General features: G+C 39.1%; 1 protein-coding gene across 2 annotated transcripts in view; it reads right to left on the bottom strand.

The window, feature by feature from the left end:
• Positions 1-20,497, bottom strand: part of LOC136827952 (uncharacterized) — a 79,852-nt gene extending 59,355 nt beyond the window's left edge. The window contains exons 1-2 of one of the 2 annotated variants that reach the window (XM_067085509.1): positions 20,010-20,497; positions 8,781-8,900 (exon numbers count right to left, since the gene is read on the bottom strand). In XM_067085509.1, the coding sequence (XP_066941610.1) occupies positions 8,781-8,900; positions 20,010-20,190 (301 nt within the window). In that variant the 5' untranslated portion in view covers positions 20,191-20,497. The remainder of the gene's footprint in view (positions 1-8,780; positions 8,901-20,009) is intronic. The other variant, XM_067085510.1, reaches the window with a different exon arrangement.
• Positions 20,498-21,143: the final 646 nt, after the last annotated feature.

Below are 21,143 nucleotides of genomic sequence, written 5' to 3'. Positions count from 1 at the left end.
GGTATCTGGCAAATCTCTGAAAGAGAAAGGCAGAACCAAGTAAAGGTTCGTTTCTTTGGGTTGTGCCAACTTGGAACTTACGAAACCAGAGATCCGAATTAGGACAAAGTCCTTCTTCTTAGCACCAGAAATGCGGTCTGGTAAAGGAAGACCCGCCCCCAGACAGGACCAGTTGCCAGAGGGCAGGGTTCTTCCCAGGAATGGTCGTATCCGAGGAGAGAAATCCTAAATGTGAAGGATTGTGGATCCATCAGGAGACTGCCTGGAGGAAACTAGCAGGTGCCCTCCAAGATCGCTGTCTCTTGTTGCGGAAGAGAATACCCTTCATGGCAAGCAGAAGCAGAGAGAGAACCCAGTCTGGGTGAAGCAGAGTTGGAACAACCTGCAGTCAGCAAAACCCTCCGAGGCAAGGAGAATTCTTACTCTGTTGAGGCAGGAGAGGAGCTTGGTGTTTCAACCTGAATGAACTCCTTGTCCGAAGAAATGTATTCATCTGGTCAAGAATGCTCTCATAAGCAAGGACCATGATGGCCCCCGAAACTCTTGGCCCCTTGGGAACTGCAGAGGTTGCAAGTGATGAAGATTATTCATTGGGGGAGCCACGGTCCTGTCCCGTGGGGCCTCGCACTGATGAATCGGTGCGAAATTCTCAGAAAAACGAGGGCGATCGCAACTTGAAGAGGAAGACCCTTGCTGCTTCTGAAGGGTGGATCTCCTGTACCTCTCTCCTTGGAGGAAGACCTTGACAGATCCCAAGAAACCCTCCTTGGCTATCTGGTTGTACTACGTGACAATTGGGGGACCAAAACCCAAAGCATGCCAGGCAGCCGAACTCCAAAGACAAATTCGTCAGAGTGCTCTCTGTCCGTCTCACGCCTCTCAGAACAACCAAGAGGAAAAGAGAATAGGTGAGGAGTACCCCTACCTGTCCTGCCAGTAAGACCAGCAGGAGAGGTGGACCGTGAGCGATAATTGACCAAAGGAGATTATTGCCACATGGGGGAAGAAGAGCGCTTGTGCTGTGGCAAAGCGCTTCCCTGGGAAGAGCAGAAAGTTCAATCGAACAGAGCCAAGAACCCGATTTGGAAAAAATGAGTGGGGCCAAGCTGAGCCGCACCGAACTGAGCTGATCATGTGAACGCGATCCGACTGGGTGGTATGCGGAGGACTGGGAGGCAGGCGGGGCGAGCCGAGCGAGCCTAGCCGAACCAAGCCGATCGCGTGTACACAATCGAATTGTACAGGGTGGAACTCGTCTGCCGTGAACTAGCGCTGGTTTCCTGAACTCTAAACTCCTTTGAGGCTGAGGCCCCTCAAGAAGAAGGTTTAAAGGGAGTTCTGTGTCTGCTATCTTGCATGCTCGAACCCTGAGGTTCAAGTCACAAAGATGAAACCTGGCTAAGCAACCGAAGCAGCTGGCGGGCAGTATCGAGACAACTGGCATCTCGGCACCAAGACACCTGGCGTCTCAGCACCGAGACACCTGTCATCTCGGCACTTTCTCTTGTCCTGTGCCTCTTGTCAGGAGAGCGCTCGTGATTCATAGAATTCAAGCGACCTACGAGACTCCCAAAAATCGGGAGAGGCTGCTTTTGGTTTCCTAAGAAATAAAACAGAGCCAGGCACAGAACCAGTCTTAGACGCAGACTTCTAATACTGGCAACGAGGGCATGGCCTCGAGAGGCCGCGTTCTCGTGGCCCCTGAAACAGGAGACCCCGAGAAGAATGCGAATCGGTTCCTGCCTGAGAGCAGGAAGAGCCAATGAGCGAAACTTGTTTTCCAGAGGAGAGTCAATCCCTTAGAAGTCCCACAGGACTCCTGAAAGGAATCTCTTCCCTGGCTTCTTCTGGTGTTTGAACCGATAGGATCGAGACACCAAGCTGGGAACCTGACCGAGCACTGGTAAGCACTTGGGGAGCACTTGTATTGCTGGCAGGAAGTGCTGAGACACCTGGGTGCCTAAGGCCTTTCTCTTGCAATACTCCCAAACTGGGCGGGGAAAAGTACTCTCCAGACCAGATTGGGATACTTGATATTCCACAGAATCTCGAGCACTTGAAGAGGCTCATGAACGAGCGCCCAAAGCAGCCCCGTCTTAAGAGGCGGAACCTCTAGGACTGGGAACGGGATCGCAAACCAAGGTCTGCGCGCCCGCGGCTCCCGAAACACAAAACCTAGGGGTATGCAAATCGGTTCCCTAACCCGAAGATTGGGAAGAGCCAACGAGAGACCCACTGCCTCCTCAGAAGGAGGCAGTCCTTAGGCATCCCAGGGCATCAAGGGGAAAGAAGCAGCCTTCCTCTCCTTTGGCTGACGGAGGTCTATCCGGTTCCCGGGGCCCTTTCGAACCTTGGGAGAGGAAGGGAAAAGGCAGCAAAAGATGAATCGAAGATAAGTTGAAGAAGACGGCGGCTACTTCCACAGGGCCACTTCCTTCACCTTAACTCTGACATCTACAGGATGGTGGACACGAAACATCGTAACCTCCAGGGCAGCTAGGCAGGATCACAACGGAAGCGGCCCAGGACACGACCACCAGGAGAAGCAGCAGGCACGATTAGGACAGCCGATGCAGGAGCTATGAAAGTGGTTCGAAAGGCAGGAGCTACAACAACGGTCAGGAATGTCACATGCAAGTCACCAGCAGCGACAGGAACGACCATGACGGCTACAGCAGGAGGCCAGAAAGAGCCGCCCAGAGACTGTTGTCGAGTCAACAGGAGCATAACACAGGAAACGGCAGGAGCAGATGGACCACAGATACGCCAGAGGCAGTGCCACAGCATTCATGACGGCCATCAATGACAGTGATCAATCTGCACCAGCGAGAACAGAGTTGGAACAATCCCAACGTGGAACCATGCCATTCCAACCAGGTACTGTGGTCGATCCCGAAGCAACACTGAATAAACGTCGGAACTCCTTCATGCAAAGACATCCCAACTGAGATACCCGGCCAACTACTGCTGTGCCTGTGATGCTCACTGTCAACCTGAAAGAAAAAGTAATGATTAGTAGAGGGAGACTCCACTCGCTCTGAGGGGAACTGCCCTACACAGCGAGAGGAGGCCCCTTAGAAGAGGTCGCCCGACTGCCCGCGTGGGCCCCCCCGCCTCGCAGTCTTTGCCCGAAGGAGAGATAAGGAAGAATCTACAGGGAGAGAAAAGGAAGGAGGGGAGGTCACTAAGGGTGCCATGGAAGCAATACTTTCCGACGACGCCTGTAACCTCCCCCAACCCGCAACTCTTTATAGCACAGGCAGCAAAAACAACACTCGGCACAAATAGAAAGGAAGTAGTCATGCCCTTGTACATGGAGGGCGGGAGCGAACTCTTACGTCCCTATCAATGTAGGGGAGCGAAGATATATGTCCCAATCTAATACCTCCGAATGTACAGGGGAACGCCTTCAGTATCTAAATAAAGGGATACTGGAAGAGAAGCATTACCACTCAGTTATGCCCCTCTAAATACGTCCTTGGCCGTCAAACCCAAGACCCAGACGCAGGGGAATGACAGCTTATGCAAGGCTATCACACGCAATATATACACAAAAATACAGAAAGATCCCACTGGGATAATAGAGCTTAAAGACAGTCAGGCAAAGAGATCCAAAAATACGTCTGCAATGCATGATGGCTGAAAGCAAAACTGGAATGTTTACATCTGGGCAGGTAGGTATTCCAACCTACCTGGCATTAGTTACTGCCTAACCACCTTGTTCAAGAGTTTAATGGCCGTGTCCAGCTTCGGAATAAGTAATTTCTAATGAAAAGGGCCGATGGTTTGTATATCATGTCGGAACAAACATTTTTTATGATAAAAAATTTACTAATTTTCAAATATCAATATTAATAAAAACACATCAAAATATCAACAAAATGTTCAGTAAAATCCCTCAAAATCACGAAACAGCTTAACGATGTAAACATACCTCAGTTCAACCCCCCTCTCTCAGTATACATATCATTTAATGAAAAAAACAGTGTAAAATATTAATAAAATGTTATTTCACTTACAGAATCCATTTACACTGTATTATTATATTGATCTATTATCATCATAATATGTATAAAAAAAAGATCATCCAAACATTTGTAATTGTTTTTACTGATGCAAACAATATCAGTCCTCTCTCACTCTCTCTCATTAACCCTTAAACACCGAGCCTCTATTTACAAAAACGTCTCCCGTATGCGTGGCGTCGGTGTGAGTTAGCGCCGAAGCGGAAAAAAGTTTTTTCAAAAAATCACAGCACGCTTAGTTTTTAAGATTAAGACTTCATTTTGGCTCCTTTTTGTCATTGCCTGAAGTTTAGTATGCAACCATCAGAAATGAAAAAAAAAAATATCATTATCATATATAAATATTGGAATATATGACAGCGCAAAAAAAAAAAACTCTTATATAATTGTATACAAATCGCGCTGTAAGCACAACGGTTAAAGCTAATGAGTTAATTTTTTTAGTTGTATTGTACACTAAATTGCGATGATTTTGGTATATAACAAATTGTAAAACGATCAAAGCAACACAGAGAAAATATTATCACAAAATGATGCATGAATTAACGCCATGGACGTAAAAAATGTTTTTCAAAAATTCACCACAAATCGAAATATTGTGCTAGAGACTTCCCGTTTGTTGAAAAATGAAGCTAATTGATTGAATATTACTAGACTGTAAGTGTTTTAGCTTACAATTGCAGTTTTCGACCATTTCGGTCAAGTTAAAGTTGACCGAAAGTCGAATTTTTTCTATTTATCGTGATTTATATGAAAATATTTCAAAACTGATAAAAGCTACAACCATGAGTTATTTTCTGTTGTATTGTACATGAAATTGCACACATTTTCATATATAAAACTTTATGTAACGACTAATATAAAACGGAGCAAATATTACGACAACGAGACGACAGAATTTCTGAGACGTTCGGCCGAGTTACCACGCAGACGTAAGGAAAATGTTTTTTTTAAAAATTCACCATAAATCGAAATATTGTGCTAGAGACTTCCAATTTATTGCAAAATGAAGGTAAATGATTGAATATTACTAGAATGTAAGAGTTTTAGCTTACCATTTCGGTCGAGTTAAAGTTGACCGAAGCTTGAAATTTTGGCAGTTATCGTGATTTATGTGAAAATATTTCAAAACTGATAAAAGTTACAACCATGAGCTATCTTCTGTTGTATTCTACATGAAATTGCGCACATTTTCATATATAAAAGTTTATGTAACGACTAATGTAAAACGATGCAAACATTACGACAACATGACGAAAGAATTTCTGAGATGTTCGGCAGTTACGCAGCGCAGACGTAAGGAAAAAGTTTTTTTCAGAAATTCACCATAAATCGAAATATTGTGCTAGAGACTTCCAATTTGTTGCAAAATGAAGGTACATGATTGAATATTACTAGAATGTAAGAGTTTTAGCTTATAATTGCGTTTTTGACCATTCGGTCGAGTTAAAGTTGACGAAGCTTGAAATTTTGGCAGTTATCGGATTTATATGAAAATATTTCAAAACTGATAAAAGCTACAACCATGAGTTATTTTCTGTTGTATTCTACATGAAATTGCACACATTTCCATATATAAAACTTTATGTAATGACTAATTGCAAACATTACGACAATGTGACGAAAGAATTTCTGGCGCGGATGTAAGGAAAAAGTTTTTTTCAAAAATTCACCATAAATCGAAATATTGTGCTAGAGACTTCCAATTTGTTGCAAAATGAAGGTACATGATTGAATATTACTAGAATGTAAGAGTTTTAGCTTACAATTGCGTTTTTTTACCATTTTGGTCGAGTCAAAGTTGACCAAAGGTTGAAACTTTGGCAGTTATCGTGATTTATATGAAAATATTTCAAAACTGATAAAAGGTACAACCATGAGTTATTTTCTGTTGTATTGTACATGAAATTGCGCACATTTTCATATATAAAACTTTATGTAACGGCTAATACAGAACAGTGCAAAAATTACGACAAAAGGACGAAAGAATTTCTGAAATTTTCGGCCGAGTTACCGCTGGTGTAAGAAAAAAAGTTCTTTTCAAAAATTCACCATAAATCGAAATATTGTGCTAGAGACTTCCAATTTGTTGCAAAATGAAGGTACGTGATTGAATATTACTAGAATGTAAGAGTTTTAGCTTACAATTGCATTTTTCGACCATTTCGGTCGAGTCAAAATTGACTGAAGGTTGAAATTTTTGTAGTCGGCGTGCACGGTACGTCCACTTGGCACCCAACAGACAATTTTAGTCGATGTATGATACATCCAGTAGGCGTTTAAGGGTTAAGACACCCAGCTTTTCTTGATGCTGATTTGCTTGTAGTACAACATGCTATTGGCTAGAAGGGTTGGAAGTAGCCAATCACACAGCTTGTAGCTTGGATGCTTTGTGTATGTACTGTCACTAGTGTGTGAGATGTATTTTTGCTCTCTCTCTCTTTGTCAATATGAAATATGAATTACTGTATCATAAACATAAAAATACAAAAGTAAAACTAAAACTGTATGAGAGAAAATGGCTGTGCCTGAATATAGGGGTAACTTGATTAGTTTTCAACGTAGCTGTAAGCCATATATTTTTAAGGGTAATCTTGTAAGTTGGCTTTGAAATGATATTAAAGTGTTTTAGGATGATGGTTTTAGATATATTTCCTGTTTGAACATTAAAATAGGTAGTTATAAGCATTTTAGTTTAAACCTTAGTGGACGGATTGAGCTTCAGTGTGAAGTAAAACAGGTTTGGGGAGGTGGACGGATTGAACTTGTGTGTGAAGCAGAATTACACACCACTGTTATGGTAATAATGATTCGAAACAAAGGTGCCAATACTTCTATATGCTATAAATTCACTAATGGCAACTTTTATACAGACGTGAGAGTTAGGCCAGTATCAGTAATGCTTGTGACTTTAAGGGGGAAGGTACTGCATCTCTCTCTCTCTCAAGAGTCTTTGTGTAAATTTGCCTGTAAATATACGAAGAGGTTGCTGTTGTTTTTTGTTTTTGTCTTTTACGACAGTGTGTCGGTTGTAAATGTAATTTTACAAAGAAATGTTAGAAAAAGCACGTAAAAAAAAAAAAAAAGTTACTGAATCTTCCTTCTCGTAAACTTACGTAAATATTTTACAACAAATATGCAAAAAATTTGTTACTGCTTTTATTTCTTATCTGTTTTGATATTGTGTGAGCAGTAATAATAATTTTACAAAATCCAAAAAACTTAATTAGAAAAAACATATATAAGTTGGTAAAATTTACGACTGTCTTGTAAATGAGGCCCCACAAGGGGTTGTCAATAGTCATTTTCAACTTCTCGTGGAAGGTAGGGAAAATTTTTTAGAATTTTTTTATTTATACAGTGTGAATGTACGTCATTCTATTTCATTGACGTGATTTTTATTTTATTTTACCGACCTCAAAGTTTCCCTGGTCTGGGTGCTGCATATTGATAAATTCTGCCGTCCCTTAAGGGTTAAGGGATATTTGGTGTTTGAAAATAGACAGTTATAAGCATTTTTAGAAGGGGGGATAACAACTTATCGGGGATTTCGCTTTTCGCGGGTGGTTGTGGTCCCTAAACCCATAAATACGGGGACATACTGTAGTTTCATCTTAGATATAATAGCTTCATCACAAAACATTCAAAAATATTTCAGAAAGATACCATTTTGGGGAACATAGAAAACAAATTTCATATATGCTTTTAAAAAGTCAATTTCTTATCAAAACTTTAATCTAAAATCTTACAAGTAATTGACATTTACAACTGCACCATTTAAATGTAAACCAGGATGCAAAGGTGAATGTGCTCTGGATTGACTACTATACACTGAATTTGTCCACTGGCATGCAAAAGATGAAATGCATAAATATAATTTTGCTCTAGCCAGGTTAAGTCGTCATGACAGCTTTTATTAATACTTCTGAACTTATTGCATCCAGCTTAAAAGTCAGGGTTTATGAAATCAGAGCTGTATCCACATCTCTGACATTTAAAAGAAATACAGAAATTTCTGCCATCATGAGTTTTGCTTTGTGGAAGTCCCCAATTGCCTAGTGCATATTTTACCTAAGGACTTCACTCATAAATCATAAAAAGAGGAAGAGGAATTATTGCCCTCGTAACTGCAAGCCTAGTTTTTACTAACTCTCAAAAAGGGAGAATGCTCTCCATTACAACTCCTTTTCGTCTTATTCTTGGTCAGTTGTCACCAAGCTTTGTCAGTTAGGTTACCTGTTTTTACACCAAACATGAAAAAATACTACGGTCTCCTAGTGATTTAGTACTTCTGTACTACAAACTACTAACATGGTACTAAGCCATTTCATGATCCAACTTTAGTACCCAGAACTCCTAGACAAAGTCCCCAAATGCGAATGCCTGAATAACAAGATTCCTCCTGCGAAACAGCAAATCAGGCAATTATAAAGTGATGGCTTTCCAGTGCCCAAAACAAATAAAATCTTAAGAACTAATTTCCTATCACTTTACAAGGCATTTTGACCCTCCTCCTATCCCACAGTGCTTGCAGAGGGGTCTGACATCACTGATTTTCTGCTGATATCGAGGGACTTGGGAGCCTGGATGTGCATTGTTAACCTGGAGTTCTTTTTTGAGTGACTGGAAAAGGAGCTGGCTCATCTAAAGGCAGTCAAAAAGTGATAGGTTTGCACACACACAAAATAAAAAGTTTCAAAAATTGTATTTTAAACATGCATTAAATCTAGGCTGATATATTTCTTAATACATTACCAGGCTTTTTGTTTGCAGTTCTTCCATAACTTTTACTTAATCTTATCTTCTCTTTACAATTAGTGTGGGTGAATATTGTGGGGATAAAATTTGGGGAGTCTTTATCATCACTCTTCTCACCTGTGAAGAAAGACACCATGAACAACATACCACAAAAACTGAAGCAATGCCACAATAATAAACACACGCAATTTCTTAACATAAACATTACCTACATCAATAAAGCTTTTTGGGAAATCAGTCTGTTTTTGGAAGGTAAGGCAAACTCCTCATTGCCAAAGTTGTGTGCCTCTCCATCTGTTAACGATATTATGTAAAATCTGAAAAAAGATTTGGATAAAACTTGAAAACATTCAACAACTGATGCCCTAAATGGGATTAACTTTTGGATGGTACCAATGAAGACTTGACAATATTGGGGGCATCAAAATTAATGTATACTAAACCTTCACTGTCTCACTAAGTTATCTCACTTGGGAGCCACAGAATGGATGCTTCCATTAAATTTATTCTTAATCTTTAGGTGACCACCAGATGAAAGTTTTTGGTGCACATCAGTGGTGATTTGACAGTTTGTTCCTATCTAAAATGACAAAATTGCTAAAGCATAAAGACAATGTAAACCAAAGTTCTAATGCCCAGACTTTAAACCAAATTTAACAGTAATAAACAATACTGCCATACATTCATTGGTACTGTTGAGTGGTCTTGGCTGAAGTATGTTCCCACTTTCTTTTGTTGTGGTAACATCAAATGGTTCAAAATTTAATGTCCTTTTTATTTAAACAGAAATTATTGTCTACAATCTAGAATATTTGCAGTGCTAATGCCCACAGATCTTTTTCCATAACGTAAAAACTGCTATCACAAATCATTATAAGCAAATTGGGATAAAATTTCTTAATTACAAAAAATATTGGTTGGGCTTCAGCTAAGTGCTTCTTGTACCTGCTATTTAGGTCTGAACACTGAGGTGTCTGGCATGCTGGGAGTCTGAGCTGGACTGAAATGGATTACTGTACAGAGTTAGGGTCATAAAGACCAGGCACTGGGACACAGAGTGGTTATTCAGCAGCAACATAACAGGACTCTAAAAATAAATATCTACTCAGAAAAAACCATTCCTTATATTAAACAAATAAATAGGCTAAAGTGTACTAATTAACTGATTACTTAAGTTAAAAGATCTAATTAATTTATCAAAACTGTAAATAAATTCGTCTCCTAAATTGGATGAGCCTTTAAAAAAATCACAGGCCATGACATGTCTATTTTGTCATTTACTGTATCTCTCATATGTACTTGTCACCAAATGTATGTTGAAAAAATCAGAAATTAAGGTTTTTTACTGTGACTGCCTGGGTCACTGATGCCAAACAGCAAATAAAAGCATATCATACAAGAGGCTGACCTCACTATATACTTTACGTACTAAAACACCGTAAAAGAAAATACTACAAGAAGTATATATTCTCAGCAGAAGGCCAGCATCTGAAACAATTTACTTGAACAATTTTCATAAAGTACTCCCTCAATCATCTGCCCCATGATATTTACAGCATTTTTTTCCAGTGTGAACAGTTATATGCATTTATGTGCACTAAACAGCAATGTACAAAAGAACTGCAGTCTGTGCATACGTTTGTGTGGAGGAAAAATCAATGCACTGAAGTGGGAGATGTAGTGCTGACTGTTGTTATTTAAAGTTTTCTGGCATCATGACTCCATAGGTCATTGACAAAACTAAGTTAAATCACATAATTTTGCAAAATATATAAAATAAAACCCCTAATAAGGTGAATATATCTAGAAACCAGTAGACAAAACTAAATCTTTCATTAAAACTCCAGTGTCTGGAAGTAAATTTTAAAAATTTCTTATTTAATACTTGGTCCTGAAGTTTTAACATTTCATAGTCACCATCTGTGCACCTAAAAATGTCTCTTTCAAGAGTTGTCTAACAATCAGAGGAACCAATGTCTGTACAAGCAGGTTGATAAGTTGCATCTCATTAAAAATTGTGAGTTAGCCTTATGTGACCAATCCTTAACCTGCCAAGGATAACTTCCCCTGCTCTTTTCATATTCAGATATTTGCGAGGATATGAGGAGCTTGCAATTTATTATTTTCCAAATCTCTAGTTCCAACTAAAGTTCCATGCATCTGAAACTATTGGTACTGACCTCCCAACCACAAGCTAATGATGACATCTTCACAGATTGTTCAAGTTTCCAATCCCATGATCAGTCAAAGCCAATTTAGTACAAGTTCTGAGTAAACATGAACGCACATTTTGCAAAATCATATCAGGTCACAGATATGCCAGAACACTTTGAGTGTCAGCACAAACATGAGCATGCAAGTATCTGCAACACCCTGAAGTACTGTACAATAAAACCTGCCTGTCCACACACGCACTATCCAGAGATATGCAGGGTGTGAAGTAGTGCCAACTCCACTCTCCTTACTTCCAGAAAAACACAAGCAGAGAAGTGCAGGAGGAGAATCCAAGGCAGTAGGAGGTGGCATACCATGATCATATACAGGGGTAGAAGCCCACCCTCAGATTGAGCTACAGGAGAATGAGTAGGAGGGGCAATGAAGGAGACAGGACAGTCTGGCAGAATGGTTACCAAAAAGATTTGGTGGTGTCAAAAGTAGGATATCTCCCACAGACCCCTACCCCATCCCAAAGACACTTATGAACACTCTTTAACTTTCCCATCCTGCTTACCAAACCTCTTCCACTTTGAGGGAGGCCAGCTAGTACACTCCTTACAGGGAGAGTCAAGGTTGCAGATCTTGACCCTGTAGATGAGGATTAAAGGTAATGCAGGGCTTAAAGCAGCCAAACATACTCATTCCTATTATTATCATTATTATTATTCAGTATATGAAACCTACTCATATGGGACAAGTCCACAGAGGCCACTGACTTGAAATTCAAGCTTCCGAAGAATATGATCTTGCTTAGGAAGAAGTAAGAGGAAGTAAAGTGAAATACAGAAAGAGATCCCACTTATTAAAAAAGAAAAAAATTAATAAATAGATAAACAGATAATGTATTAAAATGCATGAAGAAGAGTATTAGGTAGTAATGCACTGCATTTTCGCTTGAATTTCTAAAGTTCCAATTGCACAACATTCTCTGGGAGGCTGTCTCACAGTCCAACGGTGTGAGGAATAAAGGACCTCTGGAACTGAGAAATCCAACAGTGAGGCATATTTACCGCATACTGGTGCTGCTGTTCAGTGAATCTGGTTGCTCTCAGCAGATAAGGGAATCAGGGATCAACTGTGAATGTGAAAGATCTCTGCTGAAATACAACTTATGAAAAAGTGACAAACAAGAGACTATCCGATGATGGTCCAAGTCACAACTACTACTATTACGAAACAGAAACCTACCACCATGAACCACTCTAAAAGAGATAAATCTCTAGCAGAAGCAGAGATCCACGCTGGGGAACAGTATTCCAGTAAAGGAAGTAAAAATGCCCTAAAACAGGTTGCACTGATTTTATCACTGTTATAAATACAGTACATGAGGCCTTATGAACAACACCCAACTTTCATGCAGCATTTGCTGAACCTTTCAGATGTTTCTCAAAAGTTACACCTAGAATGGTTAAAACTGAAGGGGAGGACGGGGTGGAAACTATGTACAAGATCTGGTAATCAATAGTGTTTTCGTTTTGCTGGAGTTCAGCCTCATACCCCACCGGCTACACCATTCCTTGATCCGGTCCATATCCCAATTGAGGCTGAGGGCAGCTTCATTTCTCATAAGTGGAGACTACTACACCCACAAGTGTTGCATCACTGGCATACTGAACAATCTTGTTTTCCATGCTAACAACCATATCACTTGTATAATATACACTAAAAATAACAGTGAACCAAGAACACTGCCCTAAGGAACTCCAGACCCAATAGGTCTTGGTTCACTAAAGACCCCATCCACAGCAACTCACTGCTGCTTACTTGTAAGGAAATCCTGAAGTAATCCTAAAACATATCCACCCACTCCCAATATTCTGAAGTTTATAAATAGTCTAAGTGCCTTGTGATTTACTAAATTGAAAGCAGCACTTTTAATTACTATGCACTTACAACCCTTATCAACTGGCACGTCAAGTCTAAAAGAGCATCGCAGGTACCTAACTGCTTCCTGTATGCATATTGACTATCAGCCAACAATCATTTAGATTTCACTTGCTTACATAGTGGCTTAAAAATACGTTTTCAGCAACTTTGGAGAGCACAGGGAGAATAGAGATCAGCCTGCAGTTACTCCAGTCTGTAGATATGCTGCTCTTTGGAACAGGCACTGTATTGCTAAGCTTACGCTCATCCACAAAGATACTGCGTCGACATAAAAATCTATAATCTAGTAATCAATCTTGGGAGACAACACATAAGAAACTTTTAAAAAACAAAAGGAAGAAACCATCAGGATCTTCTCCACTCCAGCTATCACGATTATCCAGAATTTTCTTAACATCCCTGGAGTGAAATGCAAATTTTTATAAGAATAGGTTCAGTATGACAAGTATCAGAGAGAGGGACGACCTCTCCTGATTGCTTAGCATCAAAAGTTCAATGAAGCAGTTCAGCCTTTTCTCTAGGGCCAGTAACCAATCTACCATCACCTGTTAGTAGTGGTGGAATGGAAGACGCGCCTGGGCCATAGATGATGCCAATTTGGTCCACCACAGATGAGGCTGAGTAATTCCTTCAAGTTTCCTCTTCAAGGAATTACTGTAATTTCTCTCGGTTGCATGGTAAGTTCTATTCGCAGTGCGGCGAGACTCAACAAAAATGGTGTAATTTTCATTTGAACGATTTTCTCTCCATGCATTGAGTTTGGTCTGTTTTTCTTGGTAGGCTTGTATCATCAAAGCATGGTCATTTGTCCTAAATTTGATGACCTTTCTAGGGACATACCGTAAGACTGGGCAAGTTCGGACGCTTTTTCATGTTTTTCTTATACCTAACTCTTGTTTTTTTTTTATCTAGAGCAGATGTTAAGTATTGTATATATATAGCTGGCCCATGAGACTTTCAAATGATAACACAAAAATTTGTAAGCAATTTCATTATGTGAATAATACATTATTTGGTGTCTGAATTCAACTTTAATTTTGGGCAAGTTCAGATGCATACAGGGAGAGTTCCGAGTCATTAAAATATGCTGTAGATGGATCATCTATGCCTCTGCTTTTTTTCCGGACACAGCTATTGTGAATTTGGACACTTTTAAAGTTTTAAAAAAAAGATTCTCTGCAACTTGGTGCTGATTTGGACCAAACTGCCATAACGTTCGAGATATTACTGACATGAGAAAATATATTTCTTCCTTTGTGGATACTTTATTTAACATGACAATTAGATCAGCAAAAAATGGCTCAAAAATGAAAGTAATATAATACAACACTATCAGACTTGTTCCTTATTTCTTTGGCAAAACAAATTAACTAAATCTCCATTTAATATAGCAATAAACGCTCTGACACTATTTTAATGCTTAATGACAAGAAATGGTTTCATTACCACACACAATGCTGAAAGAAAATAAAAGAAAACACTAATACAATAAAATAAAGGCATTTTGCCTATTGAAAGTTAAAGGTCACCAGCATATGACAAGTAAGTTAGAAATAAAAAAATAAATCTTTTGGAGACAAATTCCTAGATATAAAAAATAATTCTCTTTGGAAAGACAAATTCCTGAATGCTTAGCTACCAGCCATTGAAATATACTATCTATAGTACTAATAAAAAAAAAAAAAAAATGTCATCTTGCTTATCACAAACAATTTTCATTGTAGGAAAAAAAAACTATAGAAAGACATACAGTATTCCTGAGCGCTAGTATACATTACTTTGGCCAGTTATTGACATCTACATCAAATATCATTCGTTCTCTATTATCTAACTTGAGTTCATTTACATGCATCACAATATCTCTCTCTTCAATTTCTTAGGCTTTCATCATCTGGTATATTTGAATTAACAAAGACATTTTTTGTCCCTTTGACATGTAAAAACCTGACTATAATATTCGGCATCGCCTCAGTAATTACTGACATATAGTAATGCTTCTTCCGTTTGCTACACACCTGAACTACCACCCACTCATGTAGTTTAGGATTCTGGCCTTCTTCATTTCCTGTGGTTTCTCTTGCTGCTGAAATTCCTTATTATTATTGTCACTGCTTTTGGTTTTGATTTTATCTCCACTCCGTCCTTGGGCCTCCGTTCCTTCAAAGTCCTCCTGAGAGATGTCTTCCTCATCTTCTCGTATCATTTTAGTATCTGCTTCAACTTCTAGCATCACATCTGTATCTGCTTCATCTTCAAGCATTATTTCAGTCCCCTCTATCAATCATTACAGCAGTCAATTCTCTCTCATCCATCTTGCATGTCATCCCATCTTGTTTTGCAGTTGATCCCAGGGTTAATGGAATTGGCTTTCTCTGCTGTATACCAGTATTCAACTTTTTTTTTTTGTTACGTTTGAGTATTATAGGTTCAGGTTCAGGGCTTGAATTATTCAAAATAACATCATCAATATTGCCACTATCACTACTGTCACTTGAGATGCTATGCTGACCAAGTCTTTTATGTGTCACACTTTTTTCAGGGGGAACTGACAGCTTTTTTTTTTACCACGAGTAGGTGCTGAAGTAGAAGGACCATACCTATAATTTGAAAGCATGTTAACCAAGGATGCATCAAGAGCAGAACGTACTGGTACCACCTCTGAATCAGTACCAGTACTGGCACCACTTGCCTCACTGGTGTTGGGTTCAGCTTGAGGAGGCCTTTGCAGTGGAGTTGCATGACCTGCTGAATCTTCATGCTCATTAGCTGTACCTGCACTAGTACTGATAGCACTTATCCTGTCTACTTCTGGGAGGTGAGACACTACCTCTTCTGCGCTCAATGGATATATCCCACATTTTCGGAACCCACCTTGTATATTTTTTGCTTGGTTTTCCTGAAGTTTCTCCATGAGTTTAACCAGTTGTCGGGAATTTGGCCTTAGGGAGGGCAGCACATTTCCTGTCCAGTGCAGCTGCTTTGAATTCACTTAATAGTGACTGCCAGTGTGTCTTCATAAGTCCAAATACTGACACATCCAAAGGTTGGGTGAGGTGTGTTGAATTTGGAGGGAGGAGAACAAATGAAATATTCTGATCCTCACAAGCACTCACCACAGCCAAACTCACATGACTGGCAAGATCGTCACCTACGATAACTTTTTTCTCCTTCTTTTGATCTTGCATACGGGTGGATTACTTTGAAAACCAATCCTTAAACTTTGTACTCTCAAACCACCCACTATCAGTACAATTATATCTTGTATTGGAAGGTCCGCCTTCAGTCCACGAGTCATAGAGGTGCTTTGCTTTGTAAACTACATATGGAGGAAGCATTTTTCCAGATGCTGTACAAGCAAACATTAGTGATACTGAGGACTTTGTTGAATTCATTATCTTTTCAGGATATTTAAATCCTCTACGAACAATAACTTTTTTTCTTTCAGGGTCATCTGACAGATTTGTTTCATCATAACTGATGATGTTATCAGGAGGTATATTTTCAATGGTTGCTTCCAAAAGTCTAAAGTATAAATGAATGGGAGTGGCCTTTGCTCTGGCCACTTTAATGTTCTGGTTCAATTGCTGCGACAGATAATTTTTGTGACGCTTCAAATATGAATGTGCCCTTCTTTTAATGGTAACACCACGCCTATCTAGATACATCTTGATCAGCACACGCAACTCAAACATGTCTAGAGGGAAGCCCCACTGTGAAAGAGTAAGTAAACAATCTACTACGATGGGTTCTTCTTCATTTGTTAATATAGTTTGTTCTCCAGATTTCTTTATGTGTTTTCTTGTGACAGCATCATGTAGAGTGCTCTTAGAGAAGCCATAATGGAATGCCACTTGTCACACACTGAGATCGCCCTATCTAATGGCATCACACGCCTCCTGAAATTTTGTCTCTGGCCTTACTTTCATATAAGAACCTCTACCACTATCACTTTTCATTGTCTTTTGTGATTTTGTACCACTTTCTACTGTCTTTTGTGATTTTGACATCTTTAAATTTCACAATGATTTACACTCAATGAAGTACCATAGATGTACATATCTATCTGTAAAATAAATAAAAGCTAATGTTTACATATATCACTCATTAAAAAATTTCCATATGACTAAACAATTTTATTTTGTTCATATTAATACTTATTCAGAGCTATTTGCTCCTGTCCGAATTCAAACCACCTTTTATACCTGTCCAAACTCAACACCATTTTTAATGAAAAAAATTATGAATCATTTAAATGCCCAATTAGCCTAAGTATACTTAACATGTAAATGATGCAAATTCGTGATTTGCATAGCCCATCTACTTATTTTTTAACAAAATGACATCTCCCAATTCATTCTACATGCTTTGGGTTGTTTTTCACAAAAGTAGTTTTTCAACATAAAAAAAAAAATGTAATACTGTTCAGATATATTTTTTTCCATACATAAACTTAACATTAGGAAAAGACATTGCCATAATAAAAAGAGGAAAATAATAGGATTAGGATCATAACCAACAATTTTTAATTCATTGTTTATTTTTATGACATATCTTCTACTATAACATTTTTTTGAAAAAACGTCTGAACTCACCCTGCATCCAAATTTACCCAATCTTACGGTATCTTATTAAAATAGCCATCAGCACTTCATTCAGCTTCTTGGGATCAGGATCTGATATAGCAACTAAAATATTAAGTGCCTGACAGTTTTAATAATGTGATCCCAATTGGCTCTGGATTCCAGCCAGACCATTTTTCCAATGCTGGAATTAGGAATACAGTATACTGATTGACAGATATGTCCACCTCATTGGTGCAATAATCATAAGTTCCTATATATTTACAGACCTTGGACTTCACAATACTGTAGCTGGAACATCAGTGAATATCAAGTCTAATCTATAACCAGAAATGTGCGTGGGTTCCTCAATTAGCTGGACAAAATTGGAGGACACAAAGACCTAAAGAGCAGACTGGCCATGTTGATCTGTGGAATCTGAATTTAGCCACTCACTGTGCTTTGCATTAGTCTCCACAAATAACGAATAAAGCTTTTGAATCCTGTGACTGAGCCATATTAATCATTTCCAAAAGACAGTCATATAGGCTATAGAATTGTCAATATCTGGATTGCGGTAAACAGCAAATACGTAAATATTACAGAACTTACCAGAAAATTTTAAAACGAACTTCATGGCAACTACACTCCAAATTTTTCTGACAATAAATAAGTTGCCTGGACTTAGTGTATACAGCCATACCTTGCACATGTGGGATGTTACAACGATAAATAAAATCAGGGCCATCAAACCCCGGGATTACAAACTCAACCTCTGCCTTGTTACTATTTACAAGAGTCTCAGATAAAAACATCAAATCATAGTTGCTGGCACAACTCTTGAGACCAATAAAATTTTGTAGATCAAGAAAATTTAACCTAAGCCCCAAACATCTGAGTAAAGTACTTTGCAATTTTTCTTACTGTAACGAGTACAGGCCCAGGGATCAGCTTAATGTCTCCTGAAAGAATTAAAATTAACAACATAAAACCCTACAAATCACTGTTGCTCTATACCCTTGATTAACAACACCCACTCTGAACAGCATCTGAAGAAAGAGAGCTTGGTTACAAATGATCCCCACTTACCCACCAGGCATCAATTACCCACCTTGTTATCAAGCTTAAATGACATTAAACTGCTTGTGCTGAATGTTCCCACATAAAAGATGATTTGTATTTCTGTAAGAAAAAATGAACAACCGAGTGAAGGATCACTGTTCACACTTAACTGACACACAGCACAAAGATATCGTCTTGTCCTGAACATCCATGCTCATCAAACTTTCTTTCCAGGCATCAACATTCATAAAACAATGAACATTAAAGCCAAAATGAATGGCCAAGATTTTTACAAAAGGTCAATAAGAAAACTAAATCACTTCAAAAGCACCCATTGTGGATTCTAGCATCTGCCATGACACCTGTATAGCAACGAAGCTGAAGAAAGACTAGTTCCCCTGCCCCTTGTTTGCCACTAGTCGATTATTCTGTTACCATGCTTCAAGGACTGAACCAACTTTTGTTGAAGGTATGGCCAAATAAAAGACAAAGGTTTGTATTCTAGTGAGAACAAGTGGCTTTTGCACTCCAATAGGCCTACAACCTCAACTGGATGCAAAAAATATCAACTTTAACGTATCCTGAAGGTAACAAATAATTACATTATTTTTTAATTATAATTCATCCACAATTAGTGTACAATACTGTATGCATCCCTTACACTTCATGCTCACTTACTGAGCTCTAGGTTAAGCTGGGGAAGGTGAGGTTAGAATGTATTATATCCCTGTAATTTACTGAGTTGTACATCAAGTTAACTGGGGGTGGAGGGATGGGGGGAGGGATCACCAAACCAAGTCAGGTAGGAACTGACACCCTGGGTTAAGATTTAGATGGATCTCTGCCTTAAACTAAAATCTTTTGATATTCTAGGTCTGGTTAGGTTGGGGTTCAAAGGGTTGGACCTAGGCCCCTAACCTAAGTTAAGCTAGGTTAGGATATGCCCCTATACCTGCCCTTACCACATCATCATTTAAGCCTATAATTTGTTTGAGGACTGGTAGTTTACTGATTACATGCATGAACTATGTACCTGAGAATCTTTTTTTGTGAATTAAGATATAAACTTTTGGTAGAACTATATAGTAGTTCCGCGGCGGTAACTGACCTGGGCCTGGTTCCTCTGCCAACCGCCAACCCCCCCAAAAAAAATAATTTTTCACACTGGGATCCCTCTGAGAGTACAATATAAGAGTGGGGACAAAGCTAGTAGCTAGCAGTTAAACAACAGATAAAAAATACTCGGCTAGTAGTTACAAAATCATAACTGACCTACTACTTTACTGTCAATCACTAATAATTCGAAAAGCTGATGGGTATGGGGTAATTTCGCTCTCGAACAAGTGGTAGGCATAGGCTACTGGAGCCGCGATACATTAGCTTAGGTTAAAATAACCTATAAGTTCAATACAAATTAATGACAGGATTCATACGATTAACAAGCTTCAGTGAGGGTTTTTCCCTGACAAATGACGGATAGCTCGAAAGCCTAATTTCTCACCAAAGACGAAGTGATCGCTGCATATGCGGCTGCCATCGTTTGGTTTCCAGTTTATTCTCCCTATCGCCTGGATCCACCTCTTTCGCCTTTCTATATCAGCTTTTGGAAATCTGAAAAATCTTTTGCTCGACCCCGACACATGACGGTTTTTGCAACCAATGGCACAGCATGAAGAAGGCATATTTTATTGTCAAATAAAATAAGCGTTAGTGGGGTTTCCGCAGTGACGACATCACCATAACACAACTTTTGTTTGGGTTTTCGCCTTACACACTCGCTCTAGGGAGAAGACGAAGACTGGTTATACGTCACACAATTTTGACATACTTGCAACAGAGTATCTCTCCTGTTTACTTTTCTAAGCAATAGATGGCGCTATCAGCTCTCATCTCCTAATTCTGCTCAACTTGTGATTCACTGCCCTGGAGTAACAATTGGGAATGTCATTTAGGAAACTGAGGGTGCAACTTCTTTGTGACTCACGCACGGTTGGTGGTTTTATGTACAACCCTCCATAGGGATGATTCCCTCTCTGGCGGACCCTTGTACTACGTCTTCAAAATAAGGTGCTTCTTATATTTTATAATTGTCTTTTAGTGTTTTCTCGTCAGTATCGTAGCTCCTGCAATATAGGAGAGTTTAGTTCTTTTTAAAATTTACTTTCTTCTTGTATGATCTTCACTTCTGGCGGTATTTTGTCGCACAGTCTTGGTCAGCAGTGTACAAATGCTCTTTCGCCAGACTTACAATTTGTTCTAGGTTCAAAAAGCCTACACGCTTCACTTGCATGTCTGATTACAATATTCATTTCAGGTCTGCAGTTTCTCAGATATGTTGGTTCACTATATCTTAGTGCTTTAAAGACTATAAGTAGCCTATATTTTATATTCTATTCTAGTTTTTAATGGGAACCAATTTAGCTCAATTAGTGCTGAGATTATTCTATCACGGGAACGTAGTCCTTTTATTAACCGAGCGGCTCTATTTTATACTCCTTGCAAGTTTCTAAGTAGGTAGTTAGGGAGACCGTAGTATATAACGTTGCAGTAGTCAAGCCTCGAAAGTGTTTGCAAATTGCTGTTTTCAGAGTATCTTCATTTAGGTATTTTTTCTAATAAATGCAATGTTGCTAAT

This window comes from Macrobrachium rosenbergii, chromosome 42 (assembly GCF_040412425.1).
Source record: "Macrobrachium rosenbergii isolate ZJJX-2024 chromosome 42, ASM4041242v1, whole genome shotgun sequence".
Taxonomy (NCBI): domain Eukaryota; kingdom Metazoa; phylum Arthropoda; class Malacostraca; order Decapoda; family Palaemonidae; genus Macrobrachium; species Macrobrachium rosenbergii.
The sequence above is the reverse complement of the archived record's forward strand: the minus strand, read 5'-3'. Positions and strand labels throughout refer to the sequence as shown.